The sequence below is a fragment of the Suricata suricatta genome, chromosome 10 (genome assembly GCF_006229205.1).
Source record: "Suricata suricatta isolate VVHF042 chromosome 10, meerkat_22Aug2017_6uvM2_HiC, whole genome shotgun sequence".
In the NCBI taxonomy this organism is placed as follows: Eukaryota; Metazoa; Chordata; class Mammalia; order Carnivora; family Herpestidae; genus Suricata; species Suricata suricatta.
Window position 1 is genome coordinate 115,046,784 of NC_043709.1, and position 24,507 is coordinate 115,071,290.

General features: G+C 39.5%; 1 protein-coding gene across 3 annotated transcripts in view; it reads left to right on the forward strand.

The window, feature by feature from the left end:
* PTER (phosphotriesterase related) overlaps positions 1-24,507 on the forward strand; it is a 72,763-nt gene that overhangs the window by 39,428 nt on the left and 8,828 nt on the right. For all 3 annotated transcript variants that reach the window (XM_029955170.1, XM_029955168.1, XM_029955169.1), the window contains exon 4: positions 23,610-23,750. In XM_029955170.1, coding sequence (XP_029811030.1) covers positions 23,610-23,750 — 141 coding nt within the window. The remainder of the gene's footprint in view (positions 1-23,609; positions 23,751-24,507) is intronic.

Consider the following 24,507-nt stretch of genomic DNA (forward strand, 5'->3'; position numbering starts at 1 on the left):
AAGGTAATTTATAATAATTAATTAAAATAGACAGTTCTACTTAAATGTATTTCTAAGCCCTTTAAAGATATTCCATTTTCAAGTGACATATGTTATTGTCGTTCATAAGTTGGCAGAACCTAATTATTCTTCCTTTGAAGTAATCTGCCTTGTCTTTCTGTTTTTAACCTCTTTTGTGTCTGGTAGTCTGTATTTGCACTATGATGCATCTCAGTGTGAATGTCTTTTTATGGTGTATGCTTGGGATTCCTGGATAGGAAGATGTAGTTTTCATTGTTTCTGGAAAACTTCAGCCACTGGCTCTTCGACTATTGTTTCATCTGTGTCTTCCTGGTTATTTGCATAATAAACTCCAATTTGATATATGTAGGATCTTATTACCTGTCCTGCAGGTCTCTTAACATCTCCTTCATATTTCTATCCATTTTGCATATTTGAACTATTTTTCTTAAAGTTCTATCTTCTTATTTACCACTTCCCTCCCTAGCAAAATCAATCTGTTGCCTAGCCTATCAATTTGGTTTATAGTATTAAGAATAGGGGTGTGTGGGTGGCTCACCTGGTCAAGTGTCTGACTCTTGATCTTGGCTCAGGTCATGTTCTCAAGATTCATGAGTTTGAGTCCTCCATCGGGCTCTGCACTGACAGTATGGAGCCTGCTTGGGCTTCTGTCTCTCGCTCTCTCTTCCCCTTCTCAGCCTGTACTCTCTCTCTCAAAATAAATAAGTAAACTTAAAAAAATAAGAATATAAAACCTGAAACCATAGTCCTTTTTTTAAAAAAAATTCTGTAAGTTCTATTTGTTTACTTTTTAAATCTGCTTGGTTAATTCTGATAATTTCTTTTTCCTTCAATATGTTTATAATTAAATCTTTAAAAATATTAAACATACAATATTTACCTTGTGATCAATAAATCTAATTTCTTTTTTTAAATTTACATCCAAGTTAGTTAGTATATGGGGCAACAGTGATTTCAGGAGTAGGTTCCTTAATGCCCCTTACCCATTTAGCCCATCCCCCTCCCACAACCCCTGCAGTAATCCTCTGTTTGTTCTCCATATTTAAGAGTCTCCTATGTTTTGTCCCCCTCCCTGGTTTTATATTATTTTTGCTTCCCTTCCCTTATGTTCATCTGTTCTGTGTCTTAAAGTCCTCATATGAGTGAAGTCATATGACATTTGTCTTTCTCTGACTAATTTCGCTTAGCATAATACTCTCCAGTTCCATCCACATAGTTGCAAATGGCAAGATTTCATTTTTTGATTGCCAAGTAATACTCCATTGTGTGTGTGTGTGTGTGTGTATACACTCACACACACACACCACATCTTCTTTATCCATTTATCCATTGATGGACATTTAGGCCCTTTCCATACTTTGGCTGTTGTTGATAGCGCTGCTATAAACATTGGGGTGCATGTGCCCCTTCAAAACAGCTTACCTGTATGCCTTGGATAAATATCTAGTAGTGCAATTGCTGGGTCATAGGGTAGTTCTATTTTTAATTTTTTGAGGCTGCACCAGTTTGCATTCCCACCAGCAGTGCAAAAGAGATCCTCTTTCTCCGCATCCCTGCCATCATCTGTTGTTGCCCGAGTTGTTAATGTTAGCCATTCTGACAGCTGTGAGGTGGTATCTCATTGTGGTTTTGATTTGTATTTCCCTGATGATGAGTGATGTTGAACATTTTTTCATGTGTCAGTTGGCTATCTGGATGTCTTCTTTGGAAAGGTGTCTAGTCATGTCTTTTGTCCATTTCTTCACTAGATTATTTGCTTTTGGGGTGTTAAGTTTGCTAAGTTGTTTATAGATTTTGGATACTAACCCATTATCTGATACGTTGTTTGCAAATATTTTGTCCCATTCTGTTGGCTACCAATTAGTTTTGCCGATTGTTTCTTTTGCTGTGCAGCAGCTTTTTATTTTGATGAGGTCCTACATAGTTCATTTTTGCTTTTGTTTCTCTTGCCTCTGGAGATGCGTTGAGTAAGAAGTTGCTGTGGCGAAGGTCAGAGGTTTTTGCCTGCTTTGTTCTCAAGGATTTTGATGGCTTCCTGGCTTACATTTAGGTCTTTCATCCATTTTGTGTATGCTGTAAGAAAGTGGTCCAGGTTCACTTTTCTGCATGTGGGTCTCCAGTTTTCCCAGCACCACTTGCTGAAGAGACTGTCTTTGTGCCATTGGATATTCTTCCCTCCTTTGTCAAAGATTAGTTGGCCATACGTTTGTGGGTCCACTTCTGGGTTCTCTATTCTGCTACATTGATTTGAGTGTCTCTCTCTTTTTTTTTTTTTTTTTTTGCCAGTACCACACTGTCTTGATGATTACAGCTTTGTAATATAGCTTGAAGTCTGGGATTGTGATGCCTCCTGCTTTGGTTTTCTTTTTCAAGATTGCTTTGACTATTTGGGGTCTTTTCTGGCTCCACACAAATTTTAGGATTGTTTGTTCTAGTTCTGTGAAGAATGCTGGTGTTATTTTTATAGGAATTGCATTGAATATGTAGATTGCTTTGGGTCGTATTGACATTTTAACAGTATTTGTTTTTCCTACCCAGAAGCATGGAAATAAATCTAACTTCTAATGTCTTCCCCCAACCCTAATTTTATAGTTTGTTGGTTTTTCTGGCTTTTATTCATGTGAGGTTATTTTCTCACATTAAAAAAATGTTATTGTGATCTTGGATTCCTTGGAAATTGTTATGAGTCCTAGGTTGGAAGATTTTTTTTCCCGTTTGTTTGGTTGGTTTGGTAGTTTCTTGTAGGCAGTTTAGGGGGCATTGCCAATCTGGGACTACTTTAGACTCAATTTTTTTTAAATAAAAAATGTTTATTTGTAATATTGATAGTATAAAATTTACCATCGTACCCATTTTGAGGGTTAACGTTCAGTGGTATCGAATACATTCATGTTGTTTGCAACCAATCTCTAGAACTGTTTTCATCTTGCAAAACTGCAACTCTGTACCCATTGAACAACAACTCCCCACTTCTCCCTACTGGCCATGGCACCCACCCATCTAGAATCTGAAGACTCTAGGTACCTCATTCAAGTCATCTAGTATTTTGTGTGGGTGTGTGTTACTGCTTAAATTTTTGACTTGAGGAGCTTAGGGTCTATGAATTCTGGCCCTTAAACTCAGTGAGGGTGGGCTTGTGGTTATGCCTTCTCACTGTGGTTATGCCTTCTCACATTATTTCTCAGTCTGCTTCCCTTTCACCAGAAGACAAGACTGAAAAAGGCATATAATCTCCGAAGACTCCCTCTGTGGACCAGGTTTTTACCTATTCTGCCCACATGGGTGATGTCGGGGATGACGGAGCACTCCCTTTATGTGCTGATGGGAACTGTGTCTCCAATTTACCTCCCACCGTATCCAGGCTGTGCTCTGTCTCCCATTGGTCCATTAACCTACCCTTTTCCCCTACCTGCCAGGCAAATGAACACTCTAGGCCTCCCCTAACCTCTCATTTCTCTGCTCTCTTGCTGTTTTTGCATCATGAGAAAGTCCTTTACTTCCCCACCAGCCTCATCAACATTTAAAAATATGATTATTTTTTCCCTTTCATTGTATTCAATGCTGGAGAGGCTTTCTCTGAACACTGAGTCCACCATATTCCTTGAACTGCCTCATGGTGCTTCTTAAAGAAGAATCTTTCTAATTCTTGTTATAGTTAGACATGTAGGTAAGTTAGAAAGTGATGCTTGGCCCTAATAGAAAGTTAGCTTTTGTTGGAAATTGACATCTTTGCTCATAAAATCAAACAACATGTACACGCACATATATGCATATTTTTTTTAAATAACAAAGGCACATTATCTGATTTTCAGGGGTTGCCATTCCGGTGCCTCCCCTAGAATGAGTCAGGATGGAACTGAGAGGTTGGCCTGGCGTGAGACGGATTCAGAGCATCCTAGACAATCCCAAGACAATTTCTCGAGAAGTCACCCATTCTGTACCTATATTAGGGACCATGCAGGGTTCCAGTGCCTGAAATACATACAAGTAGGAACATTTCAGTGAAAGACAACTGGGCAAAATGGCTTCAGAAAAAGTCGTGCCTTTGGAAAAACAAATGGAATAAAGTAACAGAAAAAAAATAAGAATCAGGGAGGCAGATGCCGGCCACTTTAGCTTTTTGATGTAGGTGTTCACAGAAAGACAACTGCCAGGCAGAAGTGTGTCCAGGTCAGCCTTTCACAGACACTCTGAGGTCTGCTGGGCTGTGCACGCAATCCGATCTCTACTGAAAGGGCAAGGACTGCAGCTCTTCTAATGGGGACAAATCACAAAAGAGCGTGTGTTCCATGCAACAAAATGCACAGACAACACACACAATAAAGAAGAGCATTCTGAAAACAAGGCCTCCACGGAAAACAAAATGGAACAAAACACAGAATCGTTCGTTTCTCCCACCGTGCCTTTTTAGGCATAAAAGAGAAGGCTCGGGACCCACGGGCTGTTCTGATTGCCAGGTAGCCAGGCAAGGCGCTGGCTCTGCCCTGTGGCTGCTTTTAGAACCTTGGGGTCCCTCCCAGATGGACGCGCAGTCTTGACCACGTATAAAATTGGTGCATTTATCCCCTTAGAAGTAAGACTTCTATCATTTGAGAATACAAAATAACATATTCCAGCATGGACGCAATCATGTTAAAGCAATGAAATATTATGAAGGTAGCACCTTCACTAGCATTCTTGCATAAGGCATTCTATCTTTTTCTTTATGTTTTTTTTAAATTTATTTTTGAGAGACAGAGAGAGACAGCGCAAGCAGCCGAGGGTCAGAGAGGGAGGTAGAATCTGAGGCAGGCTCCAGGCTCTTAGCTAGCTGTCAGCACAGAGCCCGACGCGGGGGTCGAACCCACGAACCGTGAGATCATGACCTGGCCGAAGTCGGAAGCTCAACCAACTGAGCCACCCCGGCACCCCAAGGCATTCTATCTTAAAATGCATGTTTACACACACACACACACGCACATGCACATGCACACACACACACTACAACAATAATAGCAAAACTGTTATCTACCTATCCAAAAGGAGCAGTTGGGACCCGATAGGGACGAGTTAATGAATGGCAGGCACCTCAGGGCACCTCTGAACCATACTGTTGTCCTGTGACCATTCGCGGCCTGCTTAAGGTCATTTACCTGGAGATAACAACCTGACAAGATAAATCTGCTTCTGTGTCTAGACCCTCCCCTAACCATCTGTTCTCTGTAAGAAATATGGGCCTGTGGACGTGCCTGTGGACCGCTGTGGACTTAGCCCTGGGGAACACTGCAACGGGCTGCCCTTGACACTTACCCTGTCACCCAAAGTCAACAGTTATTGGAAAATAACACCGGCACCTAAGTGTTCCTGATTGGGTTGTTAGTCGACAAAGGCTTTATGCCTTTTAATCATTTTGTATAATTTTACTACCCATTAAAACTCTATCCACATTTCCAGTTGGCATGTAATCACAGCACTGCGTTTGTCCCTGTCTAATATTGGGTGTATGTGATTAAAGAAGATACCCCACCGATAGTTTTTTTGCAATGCATTTCAAGGAAATTTTATCCTTAATGTACTGTAGAGGAGCTATAGGTATTTTTCTGACAACACAGTTCTTTCATTACCAGTGAAGGTAATATGGCTGGAAGGCATTTGGGTACTAACTATTTACTGATTAAGTTTTGAGTCCCGGGGAGGGCAAAAGACAGGTGCTATGCCTCAATCTTTTTTCTACATGGTTATCTATCTAACAAACCACAGAGCTTTGATGGAGATCCAGGGTCTAGAGTTTGATTAGGGGCACAATAATAATTAAGTGCAGGAAAACAGCCCACCTCTCTCTTTGAAAATTGCTCCCTGTGGAAGGTAGGAATTTGACCCAGCATTCTGAAAGAGAAGGGAGAGCACAAGCAATGGGCTAATAACACATTTTACCCTCTGTACCTCTGATTATTCATGCCAGCTTCACCTAACTCTCTATAGGATACAGTATCGGTATATTTTTCCATGCATTTAATTAGGTGAAATAAGACGGTAGAAAATACTTCATTTATTCATTTATTCATTCACTCAACCAATATTTATTGAGTGCCTTATTACCGTGTGCTGGACACTGGAACATAGCAGGGACACTGCCTTCAAAATGATTACTGAATTATAATTATGGTGACTTTTAACCTTAAGGTTGTCTTTAAAGAAATGATCTGGGATCCTTGGAACCGTATACTTTTAATTCCCAGGAATAGGACTGAATTAACGTGATACCATTCAAAAACAATTCCAGGCAAATGTTTGGCAAACTTAAGTTGAGCAAAACATCCTCACATACTTAAATAGAATGGCAGGATTTTAAAGCACGAACAATTGGAATGCTATGCACACTAAATGGTTTCTAACACTTAGCATCCTGTGTGTACAATGCTGTATTTCTTAACAGCTTATTATTAGCATTATGCATATGCATGCATTATGTGCATAAGGAGGGCATGCCTGCGAGGAGTGAGTACACATTGGGTTGTACATACATTGTGCACATTATTTATAGTAAAGACAACTTATTTAGTCATATTGGCTCAGATCCTACCACGGAGTGAAAAATTAAAGAAATCAGTTCAGGCCACAAAGTAGAGGCCTGAGAAGCAAGTGGGAGTTTTTAAAAAGAAGGTATTTACTAATGACACTCCCTTTTTTTAGATTTGCTAATGTCCGCTGACATTTCTTCTGCTATCTCTGTGGCAGATGAGAGGGAAAAAAAAACCTAGATGCTTTGAAAACATGTCTTTCTGGACACATATATATAACTTGTGTAGCTGGGGCTGAATTTTATATAAAAATCTTCATTGGTTTTTAGAGAGTTCTCGCTGACATAGAAATACAAACACTGAATACTTTTCAGGTTACAAGTGTGTGAGGACATTGGCAGTGACTATTCCGTTATCCGTGCGTTATAGCCATTCTACTCTACATTCTGTGGATGGGACAATGGAGAAACGGGGTAGTGGAGTCGTGCTGCTTAATTTCTAGCTCTGACAACAGCACTTATTTGCTTGATCTTGAGAAAGTCACTTAAGCCTTTAAGTCCTTCTCATCGGTCAGAAAGGGTTAAGAAAAATTACTTCTAACCCTTAATGCATTATTAGTATTTCTCCCCTATTATTGTTTACCATGGATTTCCTTTCATTGCAGGACCTATTTAATAAGAAAACAAACAAACAGAAAAAAGGGCAGACAAATGTGTGACAGATTGAAATGTAGCAGAACTTCTTAATATACATAAGTAATGCCAAATAAAATGCAATTAAGTAATGCTAGTAATTGATATTTGTGGAGTATCCCACAACGTTTGGGCAGACCAGCCCATGTTGGGGCCAAAGAAGGTACTGGTCAGATATTCTCTCTAGTACATTAGACCCGCCCAAACCTTCTACTAGTAATTTTTTTTCTACAGTAATTTTTCACGACTGTGACACCATTCCCATGAAAGGTGACATTTTAACAAATAGGATTGCCATGTCTATGAGATTTATCTTTACTTTTCTCAATACCATCGTTCCCTGAACTATGGACCATCGTACATGAAAAACGCAACCTCTTTTGTGCTATGTGGGCAGCTGGAAAGTTCATATGGTAAAAAGCTCTTCCTAGGGTATATAAACTGTGAAATGTATTTTAAAATAAAGTTTTAATTACATTTCACAATTCAGAGCCAGCTTCTGGTGTTAGTCTAATTTAAACAAGGGTTTCTCTCTCTTGCAGCCATCTGTTCTTCTGCGTAAGCCTCCCCTTAAGTCATAATATTGAAAGCATGACATCATTCCTTCTATGATGTCATTAATAGCTCTGTAATGGTGTGGACCCAAGCAGGAAGAAGATGCCTGTTCAAATCTAGATGATGGGGAACACAATGAATACCTAACAGTCTGAAATGTTTTTCTATTGCTCTTTATTCCCAGTGGTTTTCTCATGTTGAAAAGACTGTTCCATAAAAGTAAAGCCTTAACACTAAAAGATACGTGAATCTTTAAAATACATATATGGAATGAACTAGTGTGTTCATGTGAATGCACCCCTATAAGTGATGATTTTGAGTATTTGTGAAACCAAAGTTTCTGGGAAATATTTAATTGAAAGAACAAATTAAACTTTCTAACCATAGGCAATGTTTAGGTCGTACATTAAGTATTTACCTTATTCAGTAGGAGGCTTGCCTGGTCCCACAAATACAACTTGATAACACATCAGCATAAAGAGTGACCCAGAAAATGGCCCAAAGCCACCAGAACAAACTGTACCATTAAAGGCGGAGAAGAGGCCACATCAAAGAGGGTATGAAGGAGGGAGACACGGTGTAGAGCCAATGGACTCGCTGCCCTGGGGGGATGAGGGAGGCTTCGGCGTGGAGAGGGAAGAGAAATAGACTAATATGTGATGGGGGCTGGGGGGAGCCTATCTGGGGAAGACGAATTTCTATAACATTTGACTTTGGAATCAAGGGAGGCCAAATTTTGTCAGTTCTTACAACCTGAGGGATTTAAAGCCTGGAATTTTAATTTTTTTTAATGTTTATTTATTTTTGAGAGAAAGAGCATGCATGTGGGAGGGACAGAGAGAGGGACTGAGACAGAATTCGAAGCAGGCTCCAGGCTCTGAGCTGTCAGCACAGAGCCTGATGTGGGGCTCGAACTCCCAGACTCTGAGATCATGATCTGAGCCAGGGGCAGATTCTTAACTGACTGAGCCACCCAGGTACCTGTAAAGCCTGGAATTTTAAAAATCAGAGGACTCTGTTCTGGGAGAACCAAAGGGAAATAGGAGGCTGACTCCTTGTCCTTAAAGAGACAGCACAACAAACAGCCCACAGAGATCCAGCCTGGAAGCGGCAGTTTGAAAAGCACCTGGAGCATATGGGAGGGAGAGCTATTTACCTATCGCAGAGCATGTCCGAGGGGCAAGGTCACCAGGAAAACCCCTTCAGGGACAAAGTAGCTGTCAGGTATCATCTCCCTCCCCTGCCCCCCAGAATAAACACACAACCACCTCTGGGAACCAGCATGGCACTGCCACTGACTACCCAACTTGCTTACACCAAGCCATGCCCACCTACGCCTCAGCGGATCTGCTCTTCCCAGTCATGCTTGCTTCAGTCCCTGTGCTGGGGTCCCCTCCCCCAGAAGACCATTGCACACCTTGCCAACACCATGTCTCCTGGCCAGCACACTTTGTGGGGCCTTGGTCCTGGCAGCAGCAGCAGTGGCAGTGGCAGAGGGTAGGCCCTGCAGAAGCCCAAGGCACACTTGGTTGAAACTGTGTGCCCCGTCCATGCAGCCACGGCTCCTGGTGTGCACCTTGTTAACACTGCCTGTCCCCTGCCAGCAGGGGACCAAACACTGCCCACAAGAGGCAAATAGAGCCTCGGCAGACAGCTGAACTGAGGGAACGAGCAGCCAGGGCACAACAGCAGGGCACATGCAACACATTTAGGAAACACTTCCTGAAATGCCAGGTTCTGGGCAAGTGGAAACACACACTGCAGGATACTACAGGGCCTCTTCTCCATAAGGCCACTAGGAGATACAGCTGACTTTCTGAACACACAGAAACACAGAGAGTAATACAAAATGAAGAGACAGAGGAATATGTTCCAAATGAAAAAAACCAAAAACAAAAACCAAAAAAACAGGACAAAACTACAGCAGGAGACCTAAGCAAAATAATATACCTGATAAAGAATTTAATGATCATAAAGATACTCACTGGACTTGAGAAAAGAGTGGAGGATATCAATGAGATCCTTAACAAAGAGATAAAATAGAATGAATCAGAGATGAAGAACACAATAAATAAAATAAAAAATATACTCATTGTAATAAATAGCAAGCTACAGGAATCAGAGGAATGAATTAGTGACCTAGAAGACAGAGTAATGCAGAGTAACCAAGATGAATAGGTAAGAGAAAAAAAATATGGAAAATGAGAATAGACTTGGGGAACCCAGTGACTCCATTGAACATAGTAATATTTACATAAGGGGTCTCAAAAGAAGGAGAGAGGAAATGGGGCAGAAAATTTATTTGAAGAAATAATAGCTGAAAAATTCCCTAATTTAGGGAAGGAAACAGATATCTTGACCCAGGAGGCACAGAAAATGCCTCACCAAATCAACACAAGGAGCTCCACACCAAGATGCATAGTAATTAAAATGGTAAAAAGTACCGATTAAAAAAATCTTAAAAGAAACAAAAAAGAAAGACAGTTACATATAAGGGAAACCCCATAAGGCTATCAGCAATTTCTTCAACAGAAGTTTTGCAGTCCAGAAAGGAGTGGTATGATATATTCAAAGTGCTGACAGGAGAAACTCTGCAGCCAAGAATGCTCTATCCAGCAAGGCTATTCTTCAGAAGAGAAAGAGCGATAAAGAGTTTCTCAGACAAACAAAAGGTAAGGAGTTTATGACCACTAAACCAGCCCTACTAGAAATGGTAAAGGGAACTCTGCGAGTAGAAAAGAAAGACCATAAGTAAAAGTATGAAAAGTAGGAAACATAAACGCAGTAAAAATAAGTACGTCTGTAAAAATCAGTCAAGGGATTCACGAAATAAAAGGATGTAAAATATGATACTATATACCCAAAACATGGGGTAAAGGGTAGAGGAACAAAACCACTGGTTCAAACTTAAGTAACCATCAACTTAATATAGATTTCTGTATGCTGACGATAATGTAAACATCTTGTGGTTACGAGAGTAACCACAAATAAAAAACCAGTAGTAGACATGCAAAGCCAAAGAGAAAAGAATCCAAGTATACCACTAAGGAAAGCCAGCAAACCAGGAGAGACATCAAGAGAGAAAAGGATCGAAGAAAATCTATAGAAACAACCACAAAACAAGTAACAGAATGGCAATAAATAAATATCTATCAATAATTATTTTGTATGTAAGTGAACTAAATGCTCTAATCAAAAGACTTTGGATGGCAGAATGGATTAAATGAAACTAAAAATTAAAAAAAGAACAAGACCCCTCTATATTCTGCCTACCAGAGACTCACTTTAGACCTAAAGACATCCAGCAGATTGGAAGTGAGGGGATGGAGAAACATCTTGCAAATGCATGTCAAAAGACACTTGGGGTAGTGATACTTATATTGGACAAAATGTACTTTAAAACAAAGACTCTAACAAGAGAAAAAGAATAACACTGAATAATAATATAAAGGAAAATCCAACAAGAAGATATACCAAATGTAGATACTCACGGCACTTCACATGGGAGCACCCAAATATATTTAGCCATTATTGACAAATATAAAGGAAATAATTAATAGTAATACAATAATTAATAGTAATACAATAATAGTAGGGGACTTTAACACCCCACTTACATCAGTGAGCAGATCATTCAAATAGAACATCAACAAGAGAACAGCGGTTTTGAATGACATACCATTCCACTCTAAAACAGCAGAATGTACATTCTTTTCCAATGTTCCTGGAACATTCCCAGAAGAGATCACATATTGGGCCACAACACAAGTCTCAATAAATGAAAAAGTACTGAAGTTATACCATGCATCTTTTTTGACTGCAATGCTCTGAAACCAGATCAACCACAAGAAAATATCTGGAAAGAGCACGAATACATGGATGTTAAACAACATGCTCTAAACAATGAAAGGGTCAACCAAGGAATCAAAGGAATCAGAAAAGACATGGAAACAAAATGAAAATGAAAATGAAAACATAATGGTTTAAAGTCTTTGGAATACAGAAAAAGCTGGTCTAAGAGAGAAGTTTATAGCACTACTGCCTACCTCAAAAAGCAAGAAAAAAATCTCAAATAAACAACCTAACCTTAAAGCTAAAGGATCTAGAAAAAAAAAAAAAAAAAAGAAAACCTGAAACCAGCAGAAGGAAGGAGAATAGAGATGAAAGCAGAGATGAATGGGATAAAAACTAAAATATAAAACATAGAAAAAAATCAATGAAATTAGGGGCACGTTCTTTGGAAAGATCAACAAAATTGATAAACCTCTAGCCAGATTCAGACAGAGAGAGAGAGAGAGAGAACTCAGATAAGCAAAATCAGACATGACAGAGGAAAAATCACAATCAACATCATAGAAATACAAATGATTGTAAGAATATGTTATGAAAAATCATATGCCAACCTTTGGACAGCCTATAAGAAATGGGTAAGTTCCTAGAAACATAAAACCTACCAAAACTCAAGCAGGAAGAAACAGAAAACTTTAGCCAATTATTGGTAAAGAAATGGAATCATTAATCAAAAAACTCCCAACAAACAAAAATTCAGGACTGGATGGTCTCCCAGGTGAATTCAACCAAACATTTAGAGAACAGTTAGAATATTCTCAAACTATTCCAAAACAATAGAAGAGGAAGGAAGACTCCCAACTTCTATTCTATGAGGCCAACATTAGCCATAAGACAGATAAAGATACCACAACAAAAGAGAACCACAGGCCAATATCTTTGATGACAGAGATGCAAAAATACTCATCAAAATATTAGATTTTGCGCAGCAATACATTAAAAATAAAATCATTCACCACGATCAACATGGGATTTATTCTTGGGACGCAAATATTCCCAAATATTTGGTTCAATATTCCCATATCAACCAATTTGATATATCACATCAAGAAGAAAAGGGATAAAAATCATATGATCATTTCAAAAGATGCAGAAAAAGCATTTGACAAAGCACAACCTCCATTTATGATAAAAATCCAACAAAGTAGGGTTAGAGAGAATATACCTCAACATAATAAAGGTTGTATTTGAAAACCTGACATCATCCTAACATCATACTCAATAAGGAAAAGCTGAGAGCTTTTTCTCTAAGATCAGGAACAAGACAAGGATGTCCACTCTCACTGCTTTTATTCAGCATAGTCCTAGAAGTCCTAGCCACAGCAGTCAGACAATGACAAAAAATAAAAGGCATCCAAATAAGTAAGGAAGAAGTAAAATTATCATTATTTGCAAATGATAAAATACTACTATATCTAGAAAATCCTAAAGACTCCACCGAAAAGCTGCTAAAACTACTGACAATAAGGCTGCAGGATACAACATAACCCAGAGAAATCCATAGCATTTATTTTTTATTTTTTATTTTTGAGAGAGAGAAAGAGAGACAGAGCATGAGTAGGGAAGGGGCAGAGAGAGAAAGAGACACAGAATCTGAAGCAGCCTCCAGGCTCTGAGCTAGTGGTCTGCACAGAGCCCTACATGGGGCTTGAATCCACCAGCCATGAGATCATTACCTGAGCCGAAGTTGGACACTCAACTGAGTCGCCCAGGCGGCCTAATCCATAGCATTTCTATACCCAAATAATGAAGCAGCAGAAAGAGAAACAGAAAACAATTCCATTTACAATAATATAATTAAAAACCTAGGAATAAACTTAACCAAAGAGGTGAGAGACAGACTCTGAAAATTAGAAAACTCTGACAGAAGAAATTGAAGGTAACACAAATGGAAAGATATTCCATGCTCACAGACTAGAAGAACAAGTATTGTTAAAATGTTCATATTACCTGAAGAAATCTACAGATTTAATGCAATCCCTATCAAAATAACAAGAGGATTTTTCACAGAATTAGAACAAACAATTCTAAAATTTGTATGGAACCCAAAAAACCCTAAATAGCTAAAGCAATCTTGAAAAAGAAAAACAAAACTCAAGCTATCATAATTCCAGACTTCATGTTACATTACAAAGCTCTAATAATCAAAACAGCATGATCCTTGAACAAAAATACAGACATACATCAATGGAACAGAATAGAAAGCCCGGAAATAAACTTAAAATTATATGGTCAATTAATCTTTGACAAAGGATAAAAGAGTATGCCATGGGGGGAAAAATGATGCTGGGAAAACTGGACAGCAACATGCAAAAGAATGAAACTGGGTCATTGTCTTACGCCATACATAAAAATAAACCCCAAATGGGCCACGGACCTAAATGTGAGATATGAAACTCATAAAAAATCCCAGAAGAGAGCACAAGCATGATTTCTCTGACACTGGTCATAGCAACATCTTTCTAGATATGTCTCTTGAGGCAAGGAAAACAAAAGCAAAATTAAGCATCAAGACTACATCAAAATAAAAAGCTTCTGCACAGCAAAGGAAACAACCAGTAAAACCAAAAGATAACCTACTAAATTGAAGAAGATATTTGCAAATGAAATACACAATAAAAAAGAATTCATATCCAAAATATATGAAGAACTACAACTTAACACACACACACAAAAACAATCCAATTTAAAAATGGGCAGAAGACCTAAAAAGATATTTCTCCATAAAGTCATCCCGATGGCACATGAAAAAATGCTCAACATCACTCATCATCAGGGAAATACAAATCAAAACCACAATGAGGTATTACCTCACACCTGTCAGAATAGCTAAAATCTAAAAAGTCAAGAAACAAGTGTTGGTGAGGATGTGGAGGAAAAGGAATTCTCATTCACTGTTGGTGGGAATGCAAACTGGTGTAGCCACTGTGGCAGACAGTAAGGAGGTTCCTCAAAAAATTAAAAATAGAGCCACCCTATGATCTAATAATCATACTACTGGGTATTTACCCAAAGAATATGGAAACACTAATTCAAAGGGATATCTGCATCCCTATGTTGACTGGAGTATTATGTACAATAGCCAACCTATGGAAGACATCCAAGTGTCCAACAGATGAATTGGATAAAGAAGAGTGGTGTATATATACACCGATGGAATATTATTCACACACACACACAACCACAACATGGATGAATCAAGAGAGTGTAATGCCAAATGAAATAAGCCAAAGAAAGACAAATACCATGTGATTTCACTCATATGTGCATGTAAGACACAAAACAAACAAACATTGGGAAAAAAAGAATAGCAAACAAACCAAAAAGAGGCTCTTAACTAGATAACAAACAGATAGTTGCCAGAGGGGAGGGAGGGGGTGACACAGGTGAAAGGATTTAAGAGTACCGTTATCACGATGAGCACTGAGTAATATATGAACTGTTGAAACACTATATTGTACATCTGAAACTAATGTAACACTGTATGTTAACCACACTGGAATTAAAAAAAAAACTTACTCATTTTATTTAGTTTCTATTTTGGCATTAAAAATAAACTAATTGAAATTTATCAATTAAGAATTTCTCAGATTTATAAGGTGCAAGTGCCATTAGCTATATAGGAATATATATGAAGTGTCTTGAATGGTATTTATATTGAATTTGTATATTAATTTCTTTGATACATTACATTATAAATATTTAAACATACACAGGTTATTACATAGATCGTTCTTAGTGGGCTTAGTCATTTCCTTAAGGTGTTGTTGCAAAACTCTTATAAAATAATAAAGAATCCCATGTCACACTATCTGTACAAATATCTATTGGTTTTAAATTGAGGAATTCAGTGGAGACAGACAAAAAGGTTATTTTGGGAATTGCTTTTCTGATAAATAATTTTTATACTAATCAATTAAAATTTGACACTGGTTTTTTTTTAAGTTTTTAATGTTTATTTATTTTTGAAAGAGAGAGACAGTGCAAGTGGGGAGGAGCAGAGAGAGAGAGGGTGACAGAATCCAAAGCAGGCTCCAGGCTCTGAGGTGTCAGCACAGACCCCAATGCAGGGTTCAAACCCACAAACCGTGAGATTGTGACCTGAGTCAAAGTCGGACACTTAATGGACTGAACCACTCAGGTGTCCCAACATTGTTTTTAATAAATGAGTTGTATATACACACCCACTTATTATTGTAGTTCTGTGCCAATCCTAAAAAGTTACTTGGTCAAGTTCATTAGTGTTAGCATTGAACATACTCTGTGTTTCTCTCAGCATCAGGCCCTGAGCTGGTCTGACCTCACATTAGTGCTGCCCTGATGGTGCTAAGTCTCTACGCCCAGGAATTCACAGATCGGAATGGCTAATGGACACAGTCACACTGCATTATAATGGAAAGTGCACTGAATAGGAGTAGGAATACCTAAGACTTTGATCACTGAAAAAATCCTAGCTTTAGTTTCTCCATCTATACAGTAATGATAATATATGGTATAATGAGTTCTCCAGTTGATTGTGAGTTTCAGAACCTGGCCTTCCCCGTGCTCTTGGTATCATTTAATGACACAGCATCTAATCAACTGCCCAAGGCAGGCCCTCCATTCTCCTTCTCCAGTGCTGTCACTATGGGGACAGTGACTCACGGCTTACTCTTCCTTCTGTGTGCCCTATTCTGGTCAAGAACAGCATTATTCACCCAGATGTTAAATTCCTCCCTTCCCTGCACCCCCACATGATGAAAACTGTCTACTTCACTAAGATCTCCAAATACAACCCCTCCTATCCGTTTCTCCTTTGTAGACTTAATTCAGGCATTCGACTGCCCTCCGAACTACTGTAATCATCTCCAAACAAGAGTCACTCCCTTCGCCTCGCCCGCCCAAGTGGCCACCAATTTTGTTCTTTCCGGTGCAAATTGGATTACATTCCTCCACCCGGAGCCACAGCTCTTTAATGACCCCTTCACCTGCAGCCCCAAATCCAGATATCTTGGTCATCTGGTCTCCTCTAGGATGCACACCAAATGTGGACTAATGTCACACCGACTGTGACTCTGAGTGCCCTGTGCTGATCGGTCTTACATGCTTCTCACACAAGCTAGTCCCTTTTCTGTGAATACTCCGTTCTCCTTATCTGCTGCAGGGTCTGTTTGCAAACGCAGTTAGTTCAACAGAGGTTTTCTTCTTAACAAAGCTTTTCCTGAAGGAGCCAAGCAGGGTTTGTTACCTTCTTCTCTGTGCTAGCCCAGTTCCTAGCTGGTCTTTTATTATTACTCGTGGTAGGTCTGGAAAACAAGGATTTGTTTCCGTGTCTCTTTTTTTTTCTAATAGATACTGAACTTCTTGAAGGATGGGAGAGTGTGTTGTCTTTGTTTTTCCAACTAATATCTCATCCTGTAAGTTGATGATAAGTAATTTTTTGGGGCACAGTCAGTTACATGCCTGACTTGATCTCAGCTCAGGTCATGATCTCACGGTCTGCTGAGTTCGAGCCCCGCATGGGGTTCTGCCCTGGCAGCGCAGAGCCTGCTTGGGATTCTGTCTCTCCTTCTCTCTGCCCCTCCCCAACTTGTGTACACACATTCTCTCTCTCTCTCAAAATAAATAAACTTAAAAAATTTTTTAAAGTAATAATTTCTTTTTAAAATTTTTATTTATGAGAGAGAGAGAGAGAATGAGCAGGGGAGGGCAGAGAGGGAGACAGACTATGAAGCTGGCTCCAGGCTCTGAGTTGTCAGCGCAGAGCCTGATGTGGGGTTTGGACCCATGAACTGTGAGATCATGACCTGAGCAGAAGTTGGACCCTTAACCGACTGAGCCACCCAGTGCCCCAAAAGTAGTAATTTCTTATTGGTGGCTGGATGGGTGGCTGGATGGATATGTGAATGGGTGCTTCTTCCCTCATGCACTTTATTATGTTTTTAAATTTATTTATTTATTTTGTGAGAGAGAGAGAAAGAGAGCAAGAGAGCAAGAACTCTAGTGTGGGCAGGGGAGGAGCTGAGATGGGGGAGAGAGAGGGATCCCAAGCAGCCTCCGCACTGTCAGTGCAGAACCTAACATGGAACTTACACTAAAGAAGCAGTGAGATCATGAGCTGAGCTGAAATCAAGAGTTGGATTCTTCACAGACTACCCCATCCAAGCATTCCCCGCTGCTCTTTTGCTCTGATAATTACAGCCTTATCTTCAGGAACATAATATTCTTTTCTTTTCTTTTTTCTTTTTTTGGTTCTCAACAGGTGCCCTTCATTATCATTCCTCCCTCAACACCAGAACCCCACCAACCTTTACCCGAAAAGTCTTCTCTTCAATAGATTCCACTCAAATGAGTTATTCTTTTCATTTTTCTTTCATAGCACTTGGTATTTATTTGTACTAAAAAAAACTTCCAACACATCTAATTGTAATTATTAGTTTAAATACCAATCTCCTTCCCTTCGGCATCACATTTGTTAAGACAGCAGCTTAAATACCCTCCTCACACCTGTATTCCCTGCAGAGGGTAGCACAAGGTAGGTGATGGTACAAGATAGGAGATGCTTGCTGAATTAATTCATGAAGGTGTGCTTGAATGTATGAAATGAAAGAATGCATTTGCAGTTCTTTGAAATGGAAAGCCCAAGACAAATGTTAGATATTGCTATCATCTTGATCACACCCACGGATCATATCATTTCCTCTGCTCCTTAGTTCTTTCTACCCTTGTCTAAATTATCACTTCACACAGACTTCCTTGCTCCCACTCAGAATGCATTTTGACATTAAACTAAACCCCTTAGCACTCGGATAAGATCTAGAGTATAAAGAAGTTTGAAAAACAGAATCAACTGTCATGCGATTTAGTACTAGCCTTAAAACACTAGCAAAATGATAACCATATTCTGAAAGTGAAGATAGCCAAATCGCTTTAGGTACCACTATGTGGCTGATGGCCATATGTCTGTCATAAATTTATGCCTCTTCCTGAGACAGAGAGAATTTGTTTATCAGGTAGGGAGCATAAACATAAAACATGCAACAGAAGAAAGGGTATATATAATATGAATAACAAGAGGAAATACTTGATACAAAAATTTCAACTTCTTCCTGGGAAATCCCAGGATATTTTACAATGCCATTGTAAGCACTTCATCCGCCTTAAAGAAGGGACTTTCCCCAGTGGGAAAGGCAGGAACCCTTCTGTTTCTCAAAATCACCCCACTGACTGTGTAGGGCAAGAGGTGAACAATAATTACCTTAAAGACTGGGGAAGATTGGAATAAGAAAGTATATAATTTTCATGGATCTAGAATATGGAATGAGCAGAATTAAGGTTGACACCTTGTATGAGAAGCTCTACTAGATCACCGATGACTGGGAGGAGCAGGACTTCTTTCATCCTCACCTGAAAGACGTCAAGCAGAGTACGTTTCCCCATGGTACCATTCTGACATTTGGGGTCAATCCTTCCTCCAAGTGCAAAAAAGAAAGTCACTTGCATAAATGTGACTTCAGTAGCACCTTGACAGTCCATGGAAGTCATCCAAGTGAATGTCAATTGAATGTGGCTAAGTCACCTTGTTAGACATTCATGGTGCAGGGTTGCTCCAAGATGCCTTTGTGACGGGGTGCACGACTCCATAACTAAGTCTCAGTGCTGGGGAGGAGTGGGGGCTGCTGGAGGTGGGAGACTGGCCATCACAGAAGGGGCTACATGGCCTAAGAACACGGTTTCAGAGACTCACACCATCTAGGTTTATTCTCAGGCCATCATTTTGGAAGTTGAGTTACTTAACTTTTCTGAGTCTTAGTTTCCTCATCTATGAAATGGGGATGATCAGACCTTCTTCATACAGTTTTTGTAAGGATTAAATGATGTAGGGCTGTTTTAAATACCTGATGATTATTGCGTCTTTATTGTCTTGCTTCATCCACCTCTCCCATCATGTCCCCTGTTAATAATAGCTCATATCAAATTCTGGGATTTTTTTCAGGACTTCCCTTGAAAACTGTGCATGATCACTGACACTATTTTCTTCCCATAGCTTTTGCACAACAATAATGAGAATTAAAGTGAATTCATTTCTTAGTTGGCTTCACTCTGATGTTCAGCTATCCAGAGAGTGTTATATTACAAAATGTCTGTAAAAAAATAATAATATATAATACATAATGTGTGATATATAATGTATGATTTCATCTATCTCCTGACTTTTTAATGACAGCAAATTCATCAGCTTCATTTGAAACTGCATTTTCCTAATATCCAACATATCAGCTTTTGCTCCTCTTTTGAAGAAATCTTCTCTCCATGTGACTATGCAATTTTTAAGACTATTTTATAGAAGGACTATTCCCCCCTGAATCATACTCCTTTCTATGTGCTGTCCTACAGAATAATTTCCAGGGGTTACTTCTGAAACTTATATGAGTAGATGAATTTTATTAACCATGTTAGACTTCCTCTGAAAAGATACCTTTACCTATAGTGACATTCTTCAGATGACATTTGTAGCGTAGGTAGCACTTATATATAATTGACACAGGATCCCTGCATTCCCCGTTCCTCTCTTAGATGTGGCTATTACAAGACCATATCAGTGGGGCACCTGGGTGGCTTAGTCGGTTAAGCATCTGACTTCAGCTCAGGTCATGATCTCGCAGTTTATGGGTTCAAGCCCCAATGCTGGAACCTTCTTCAGATTCTGTGTCTCCCTCTCTCTGCCCCTCCCCCACTCATGCTCTGTTTCTCTCTGTCTCAATAATAAATAAACATAAAAACAAAAACAAGACCACATCAGAGAGATCAATCATGGCCTCATGGGCCACTGAAAGGTGTTGGCCTTTTTCTGAGAGAAATGGGAAGCCATTGATGGGTTGTGAACTCATGAGACACCTGATCTGACTTCGTCATGGAGACAGTGCTTTGGTTGCTGTATGTGAATAGACTGTACTAGAGCCAAGGCAGAAAAGAAGGAGAGCGGTGGAGAAAGAGATAGCAGTGATTTGGACTGGGAGGATAGACAGAGAGATGATGACATGTCCAGATTCTGGGCACATTTTGAAAGTTGAATCAAAAGGCTATCCCAACAGGCTGGGCGTGTAGTGTGAGACGAAGCCAGTCAAGGATGGCCTGAGCAAATGAAGGAGGGCGTTGCTATCGGCCGAGAGAGGGAAGGGGGTTGGAACAGCTGTTTATGGTGGTTGAGGAGGGGGTTAGTTTGCTTTCTATTCGACATCCAAGTGGAGATGGCAAAGAGGCAATTAGATATGCATTTCTGGGCTTCAGGAGTCCAGCCTGTGATAGGAGACTCTTAATACGTGCCCCTTAATATTTGTAAGAGGTTTAGAGCAATGTCAGGCTCCTAATAAGAAACTAAACAATGGCCATAATTAATATAGTTCCTTCTCCTTCTTTGACCATGTCATTCAAATTGATATAACTGTAATGGTCAGATGCTGCCTACTATATGTATTTACACTCTGAGCTAGCAAATAAGAAACATACAAAGTAATCCTTTCTTATTTTTCAGGTTTATCAGGCTCAGGCCCCAGGCTACCCTTTGATGGGAAATTCTACATTTTTTTAAAGATTATTTATTTACTTTTGAGAGGCAGAGAGAGTGTGTGACAGTGATGGAGAGGCAGAGAGGGAGGGAGAGAAAGAGTCCCAAGCAGGCTCTGTGCTGTTAGCACAAGCCTGAAATGGGCTCCATCCCACAAACCATGATATCATGACCTGAGCTGGAATCAAGAGTCAGATGCTTAACCAACTGAGCCCCCCAGAAGCCCCATATCTTTCAAGTGCATCTTGTGGGAGGGAATTAAATCTCAAAATAAAGATTTGAAAAATGCTTTATGTGCTATAGTCAGCGTAATTCTGAAAAACGTCCTTTGAGCACAAAATGTTTAGCAGTAGAAGTCACATAGAATGATGGTTAAGATAAGTGATTCTAGCACTGAAATGAATTCATATTTCAACACATCACCTTGAATAGGTCTCTAATCTCTCACATCCCAGTTTCCTCATATTGAGACCAGTGGGCTTATGGAGAATATGAAATGGGGTAACAAATATAAAGTGCTTAGTACAATGTCAGACACATGGTAAGTTTCTAAAGTTTTCAGCTATTATGATGATAAGCAATCTTATTTTTTTGTCTTCCATTGGAACTAGGATGAAAGAGTTTCCTGTGGCTTTTCCCTTACTACAGGCTTTTCACTGAATATCTATCTTGATGCATCACTAAAAATGTAGGAAACTTAGTCTCAAGACATTAGGCCAAAAGAAAGCTAGAGACATTAGGAGCAGAAATGAGTCTGACCCAGTGTGTTACTGGCCCCTGCATCCCTCACTTGTCTCCGTCCCTCCCCTCCCAGTAATGAACACACTGAAGGAACAGGCTCCAAAGAAACACACTAAACTTATCCCTTCCTTCGGATGTTATTTTAATTGTGCATATTTTGTTTTTAAGCATGGTTCTTTGGGGGAAAACAGAATGTGTCTAGTATAGAAAAACACATATTCTTTTAGGCAAGTGTTTTTGGAAGCAAAAGATGGTCTCCAGGGTAAGAAGATAGAAAAGCAATAGTATTAGGAGAAGAGAGCACAGAACTAATACACGTTTCATAATGCAAAAGAAAGGTATTTTCGCCTCCCTGCCTAAAACAACATCATGAACTCTAAATTATGCTGAATTGTTGAAGAGAATAAAGAGGAAGCAGCTACAATATGACTGCTCAGAGTGAAAGTCAATAGTCAGGACCTAGGAGCATCCGAAGACGCAGAAAACTCTCACACTCATGACACTCAGAGGCTTAATTGGTCCTCCTTTGGTTTGGAAGAAAGGCCTTGAAAATATTTCTGACCTCTTAGAAGCAGATTTATAGACATATAACAGTGCTTTAATCCTTGCATCTTGGAACTGCCAAGGTAATAGAGTATCAGTGGATAAAGGCCTAATATGACAATGATCATCTGATAAATCCCACGCTACACCAGGCCGATTTGGAATCTCAATCACTTCCATAATGTGCACCCTTAACACCCTTCACACTATGTCTGAGGGGGTGCACTTTTCCCTCACGTGTTTTCTACACTGCCTCCTGGTAGAATCAACCCTTCCTGCCTCCCTGTTTCTCTCCCTCTTCTTCCCTTCCTTCCTTCCTTCCTTATTTCTTCATGTGTTTGAATCTCTATGATAGTATTTTGGGGGTTAACCTAATGCACCCTTTTCACTTATTATAATCTAAATTTCTTGACAGAATCTACTCTTTCTCTGGATTCTGCTCCCCTGTCTGTGCCTGTGTTTATCTTACATGCGTCTCCTTTCCTGTTCGTTTACATAGTCTTACATCATATGACAGTGTTATTCTTACTATGATCACTAAAGAAATGAGAACTACCCATAAAGATGATCACAAAATAATAAATTCTATTTAAATATAGGTACACCAGAAAGCAAATAAATATCTGTAGGAGTTTTGTCCCTTTTTTAAAGTAATGACATGCACAAAGGCTTTGGAATTCATTTCGGTACCACTTTATGATCTTCATAAGAAAATCACCCTATTACCTTACCTTGGCTTCACGTTTCACCCAGGTTAGTATTACTCACCTAATTCACCAGACTGATGCCAAACTCCCTTTGGGAGTTTCCAGAGCTCAGAGCCGTCCCACTGCTATGAAGGATTTTCAAAAGAATGTGGAGCACATCCTGAAGACAGTTCTGAAGGAGAATCACAAAAGTGTTTTTGAGTAATGGTGGCCTAATTAAAATGTCTATAGCTCCCAAGCCCTTTAGAGGGGAAACTCCCATTTAGATAAGGGTACGTTCCCTCATTTCTGGTAACAAATTGAAGGTACTATTTTATAGACACATTATAAGAGCAGACTCAAAAGTTCTGTTACTTTAAGTATGTTCCCGTAGACAGTGTACTTAAACTTTTTCTCTGTGTACGTGGGAAATATACTTTTGATTATAACAGTGCATCTGTTTTATTGTCTCCAGGACTATACTTGATAAAAAGGAGCTCCTGGAGTTTGCTCAGCTTGGCTGTTACTTGGAATATGATCTCTTTGGGACCGAACTCCTTCATTACCAATTCAACCCGGATATCGACATGCCCGATGATAATAAAAGAATTAGGAGGTAAATCTGATGAAATCTCTGATAGTGTTCCCTTTAACCTGTCCTTTTTGATTCATATCTGGGTAGGTATTAGCAAAGATTTGGAAAACAGCAAGCAGGCGGAATCAGAGACTTGCAGAAAAAAATGTATCAATGCTGTTTTGGGGAGAAAATCTCTATATATTATTTCAAGAAGCAAATGAGTCATCCTAAGTAGGCAAAAGCTTAGCAGAGCCTTAGAAGTTCAGTGCAGATGGGCAGCTGACAAGAAACAGATAATACTTAACCCCTGCCATGACAGTAAGAGAACAAAGATGCTTTTCCCTCTCTTTTTCTTAAATATTTTATTTATGTTTGAGAGAGAGAGAGAGAGAGATAGCATGAGCAAGGGAGGAGCAGAAGACCCAGAATATGAAGCAGGCACCAGCTTTGAGCTAGCTGTCAGCACAGAGCTTGACGCGGGGCTTGAACCTATGAACTGTGAGATCATGACCTGAGCTGAAGGTGGACACTTAACTGACTGAGCCACCCAGACACCCCTGATGCTTTCCTCTTTACATCCCTAATGAAGTCAGCTATTTCTTTCCTGGCTTGCCCATACTGAAGTCCTAACCTCCTATAATGTCTTTGTGAAATAATTTCTAAAAAATATTCATTATGGAGATCATCGAAACTTAAATGCTATAAATAGAATGTCTAAAGACCAAACATCATATAAAATTCAACCCCTCAAAATTGTCTAAGCATCAAATTGTCCGAGTCATGTTCTATAACCAAG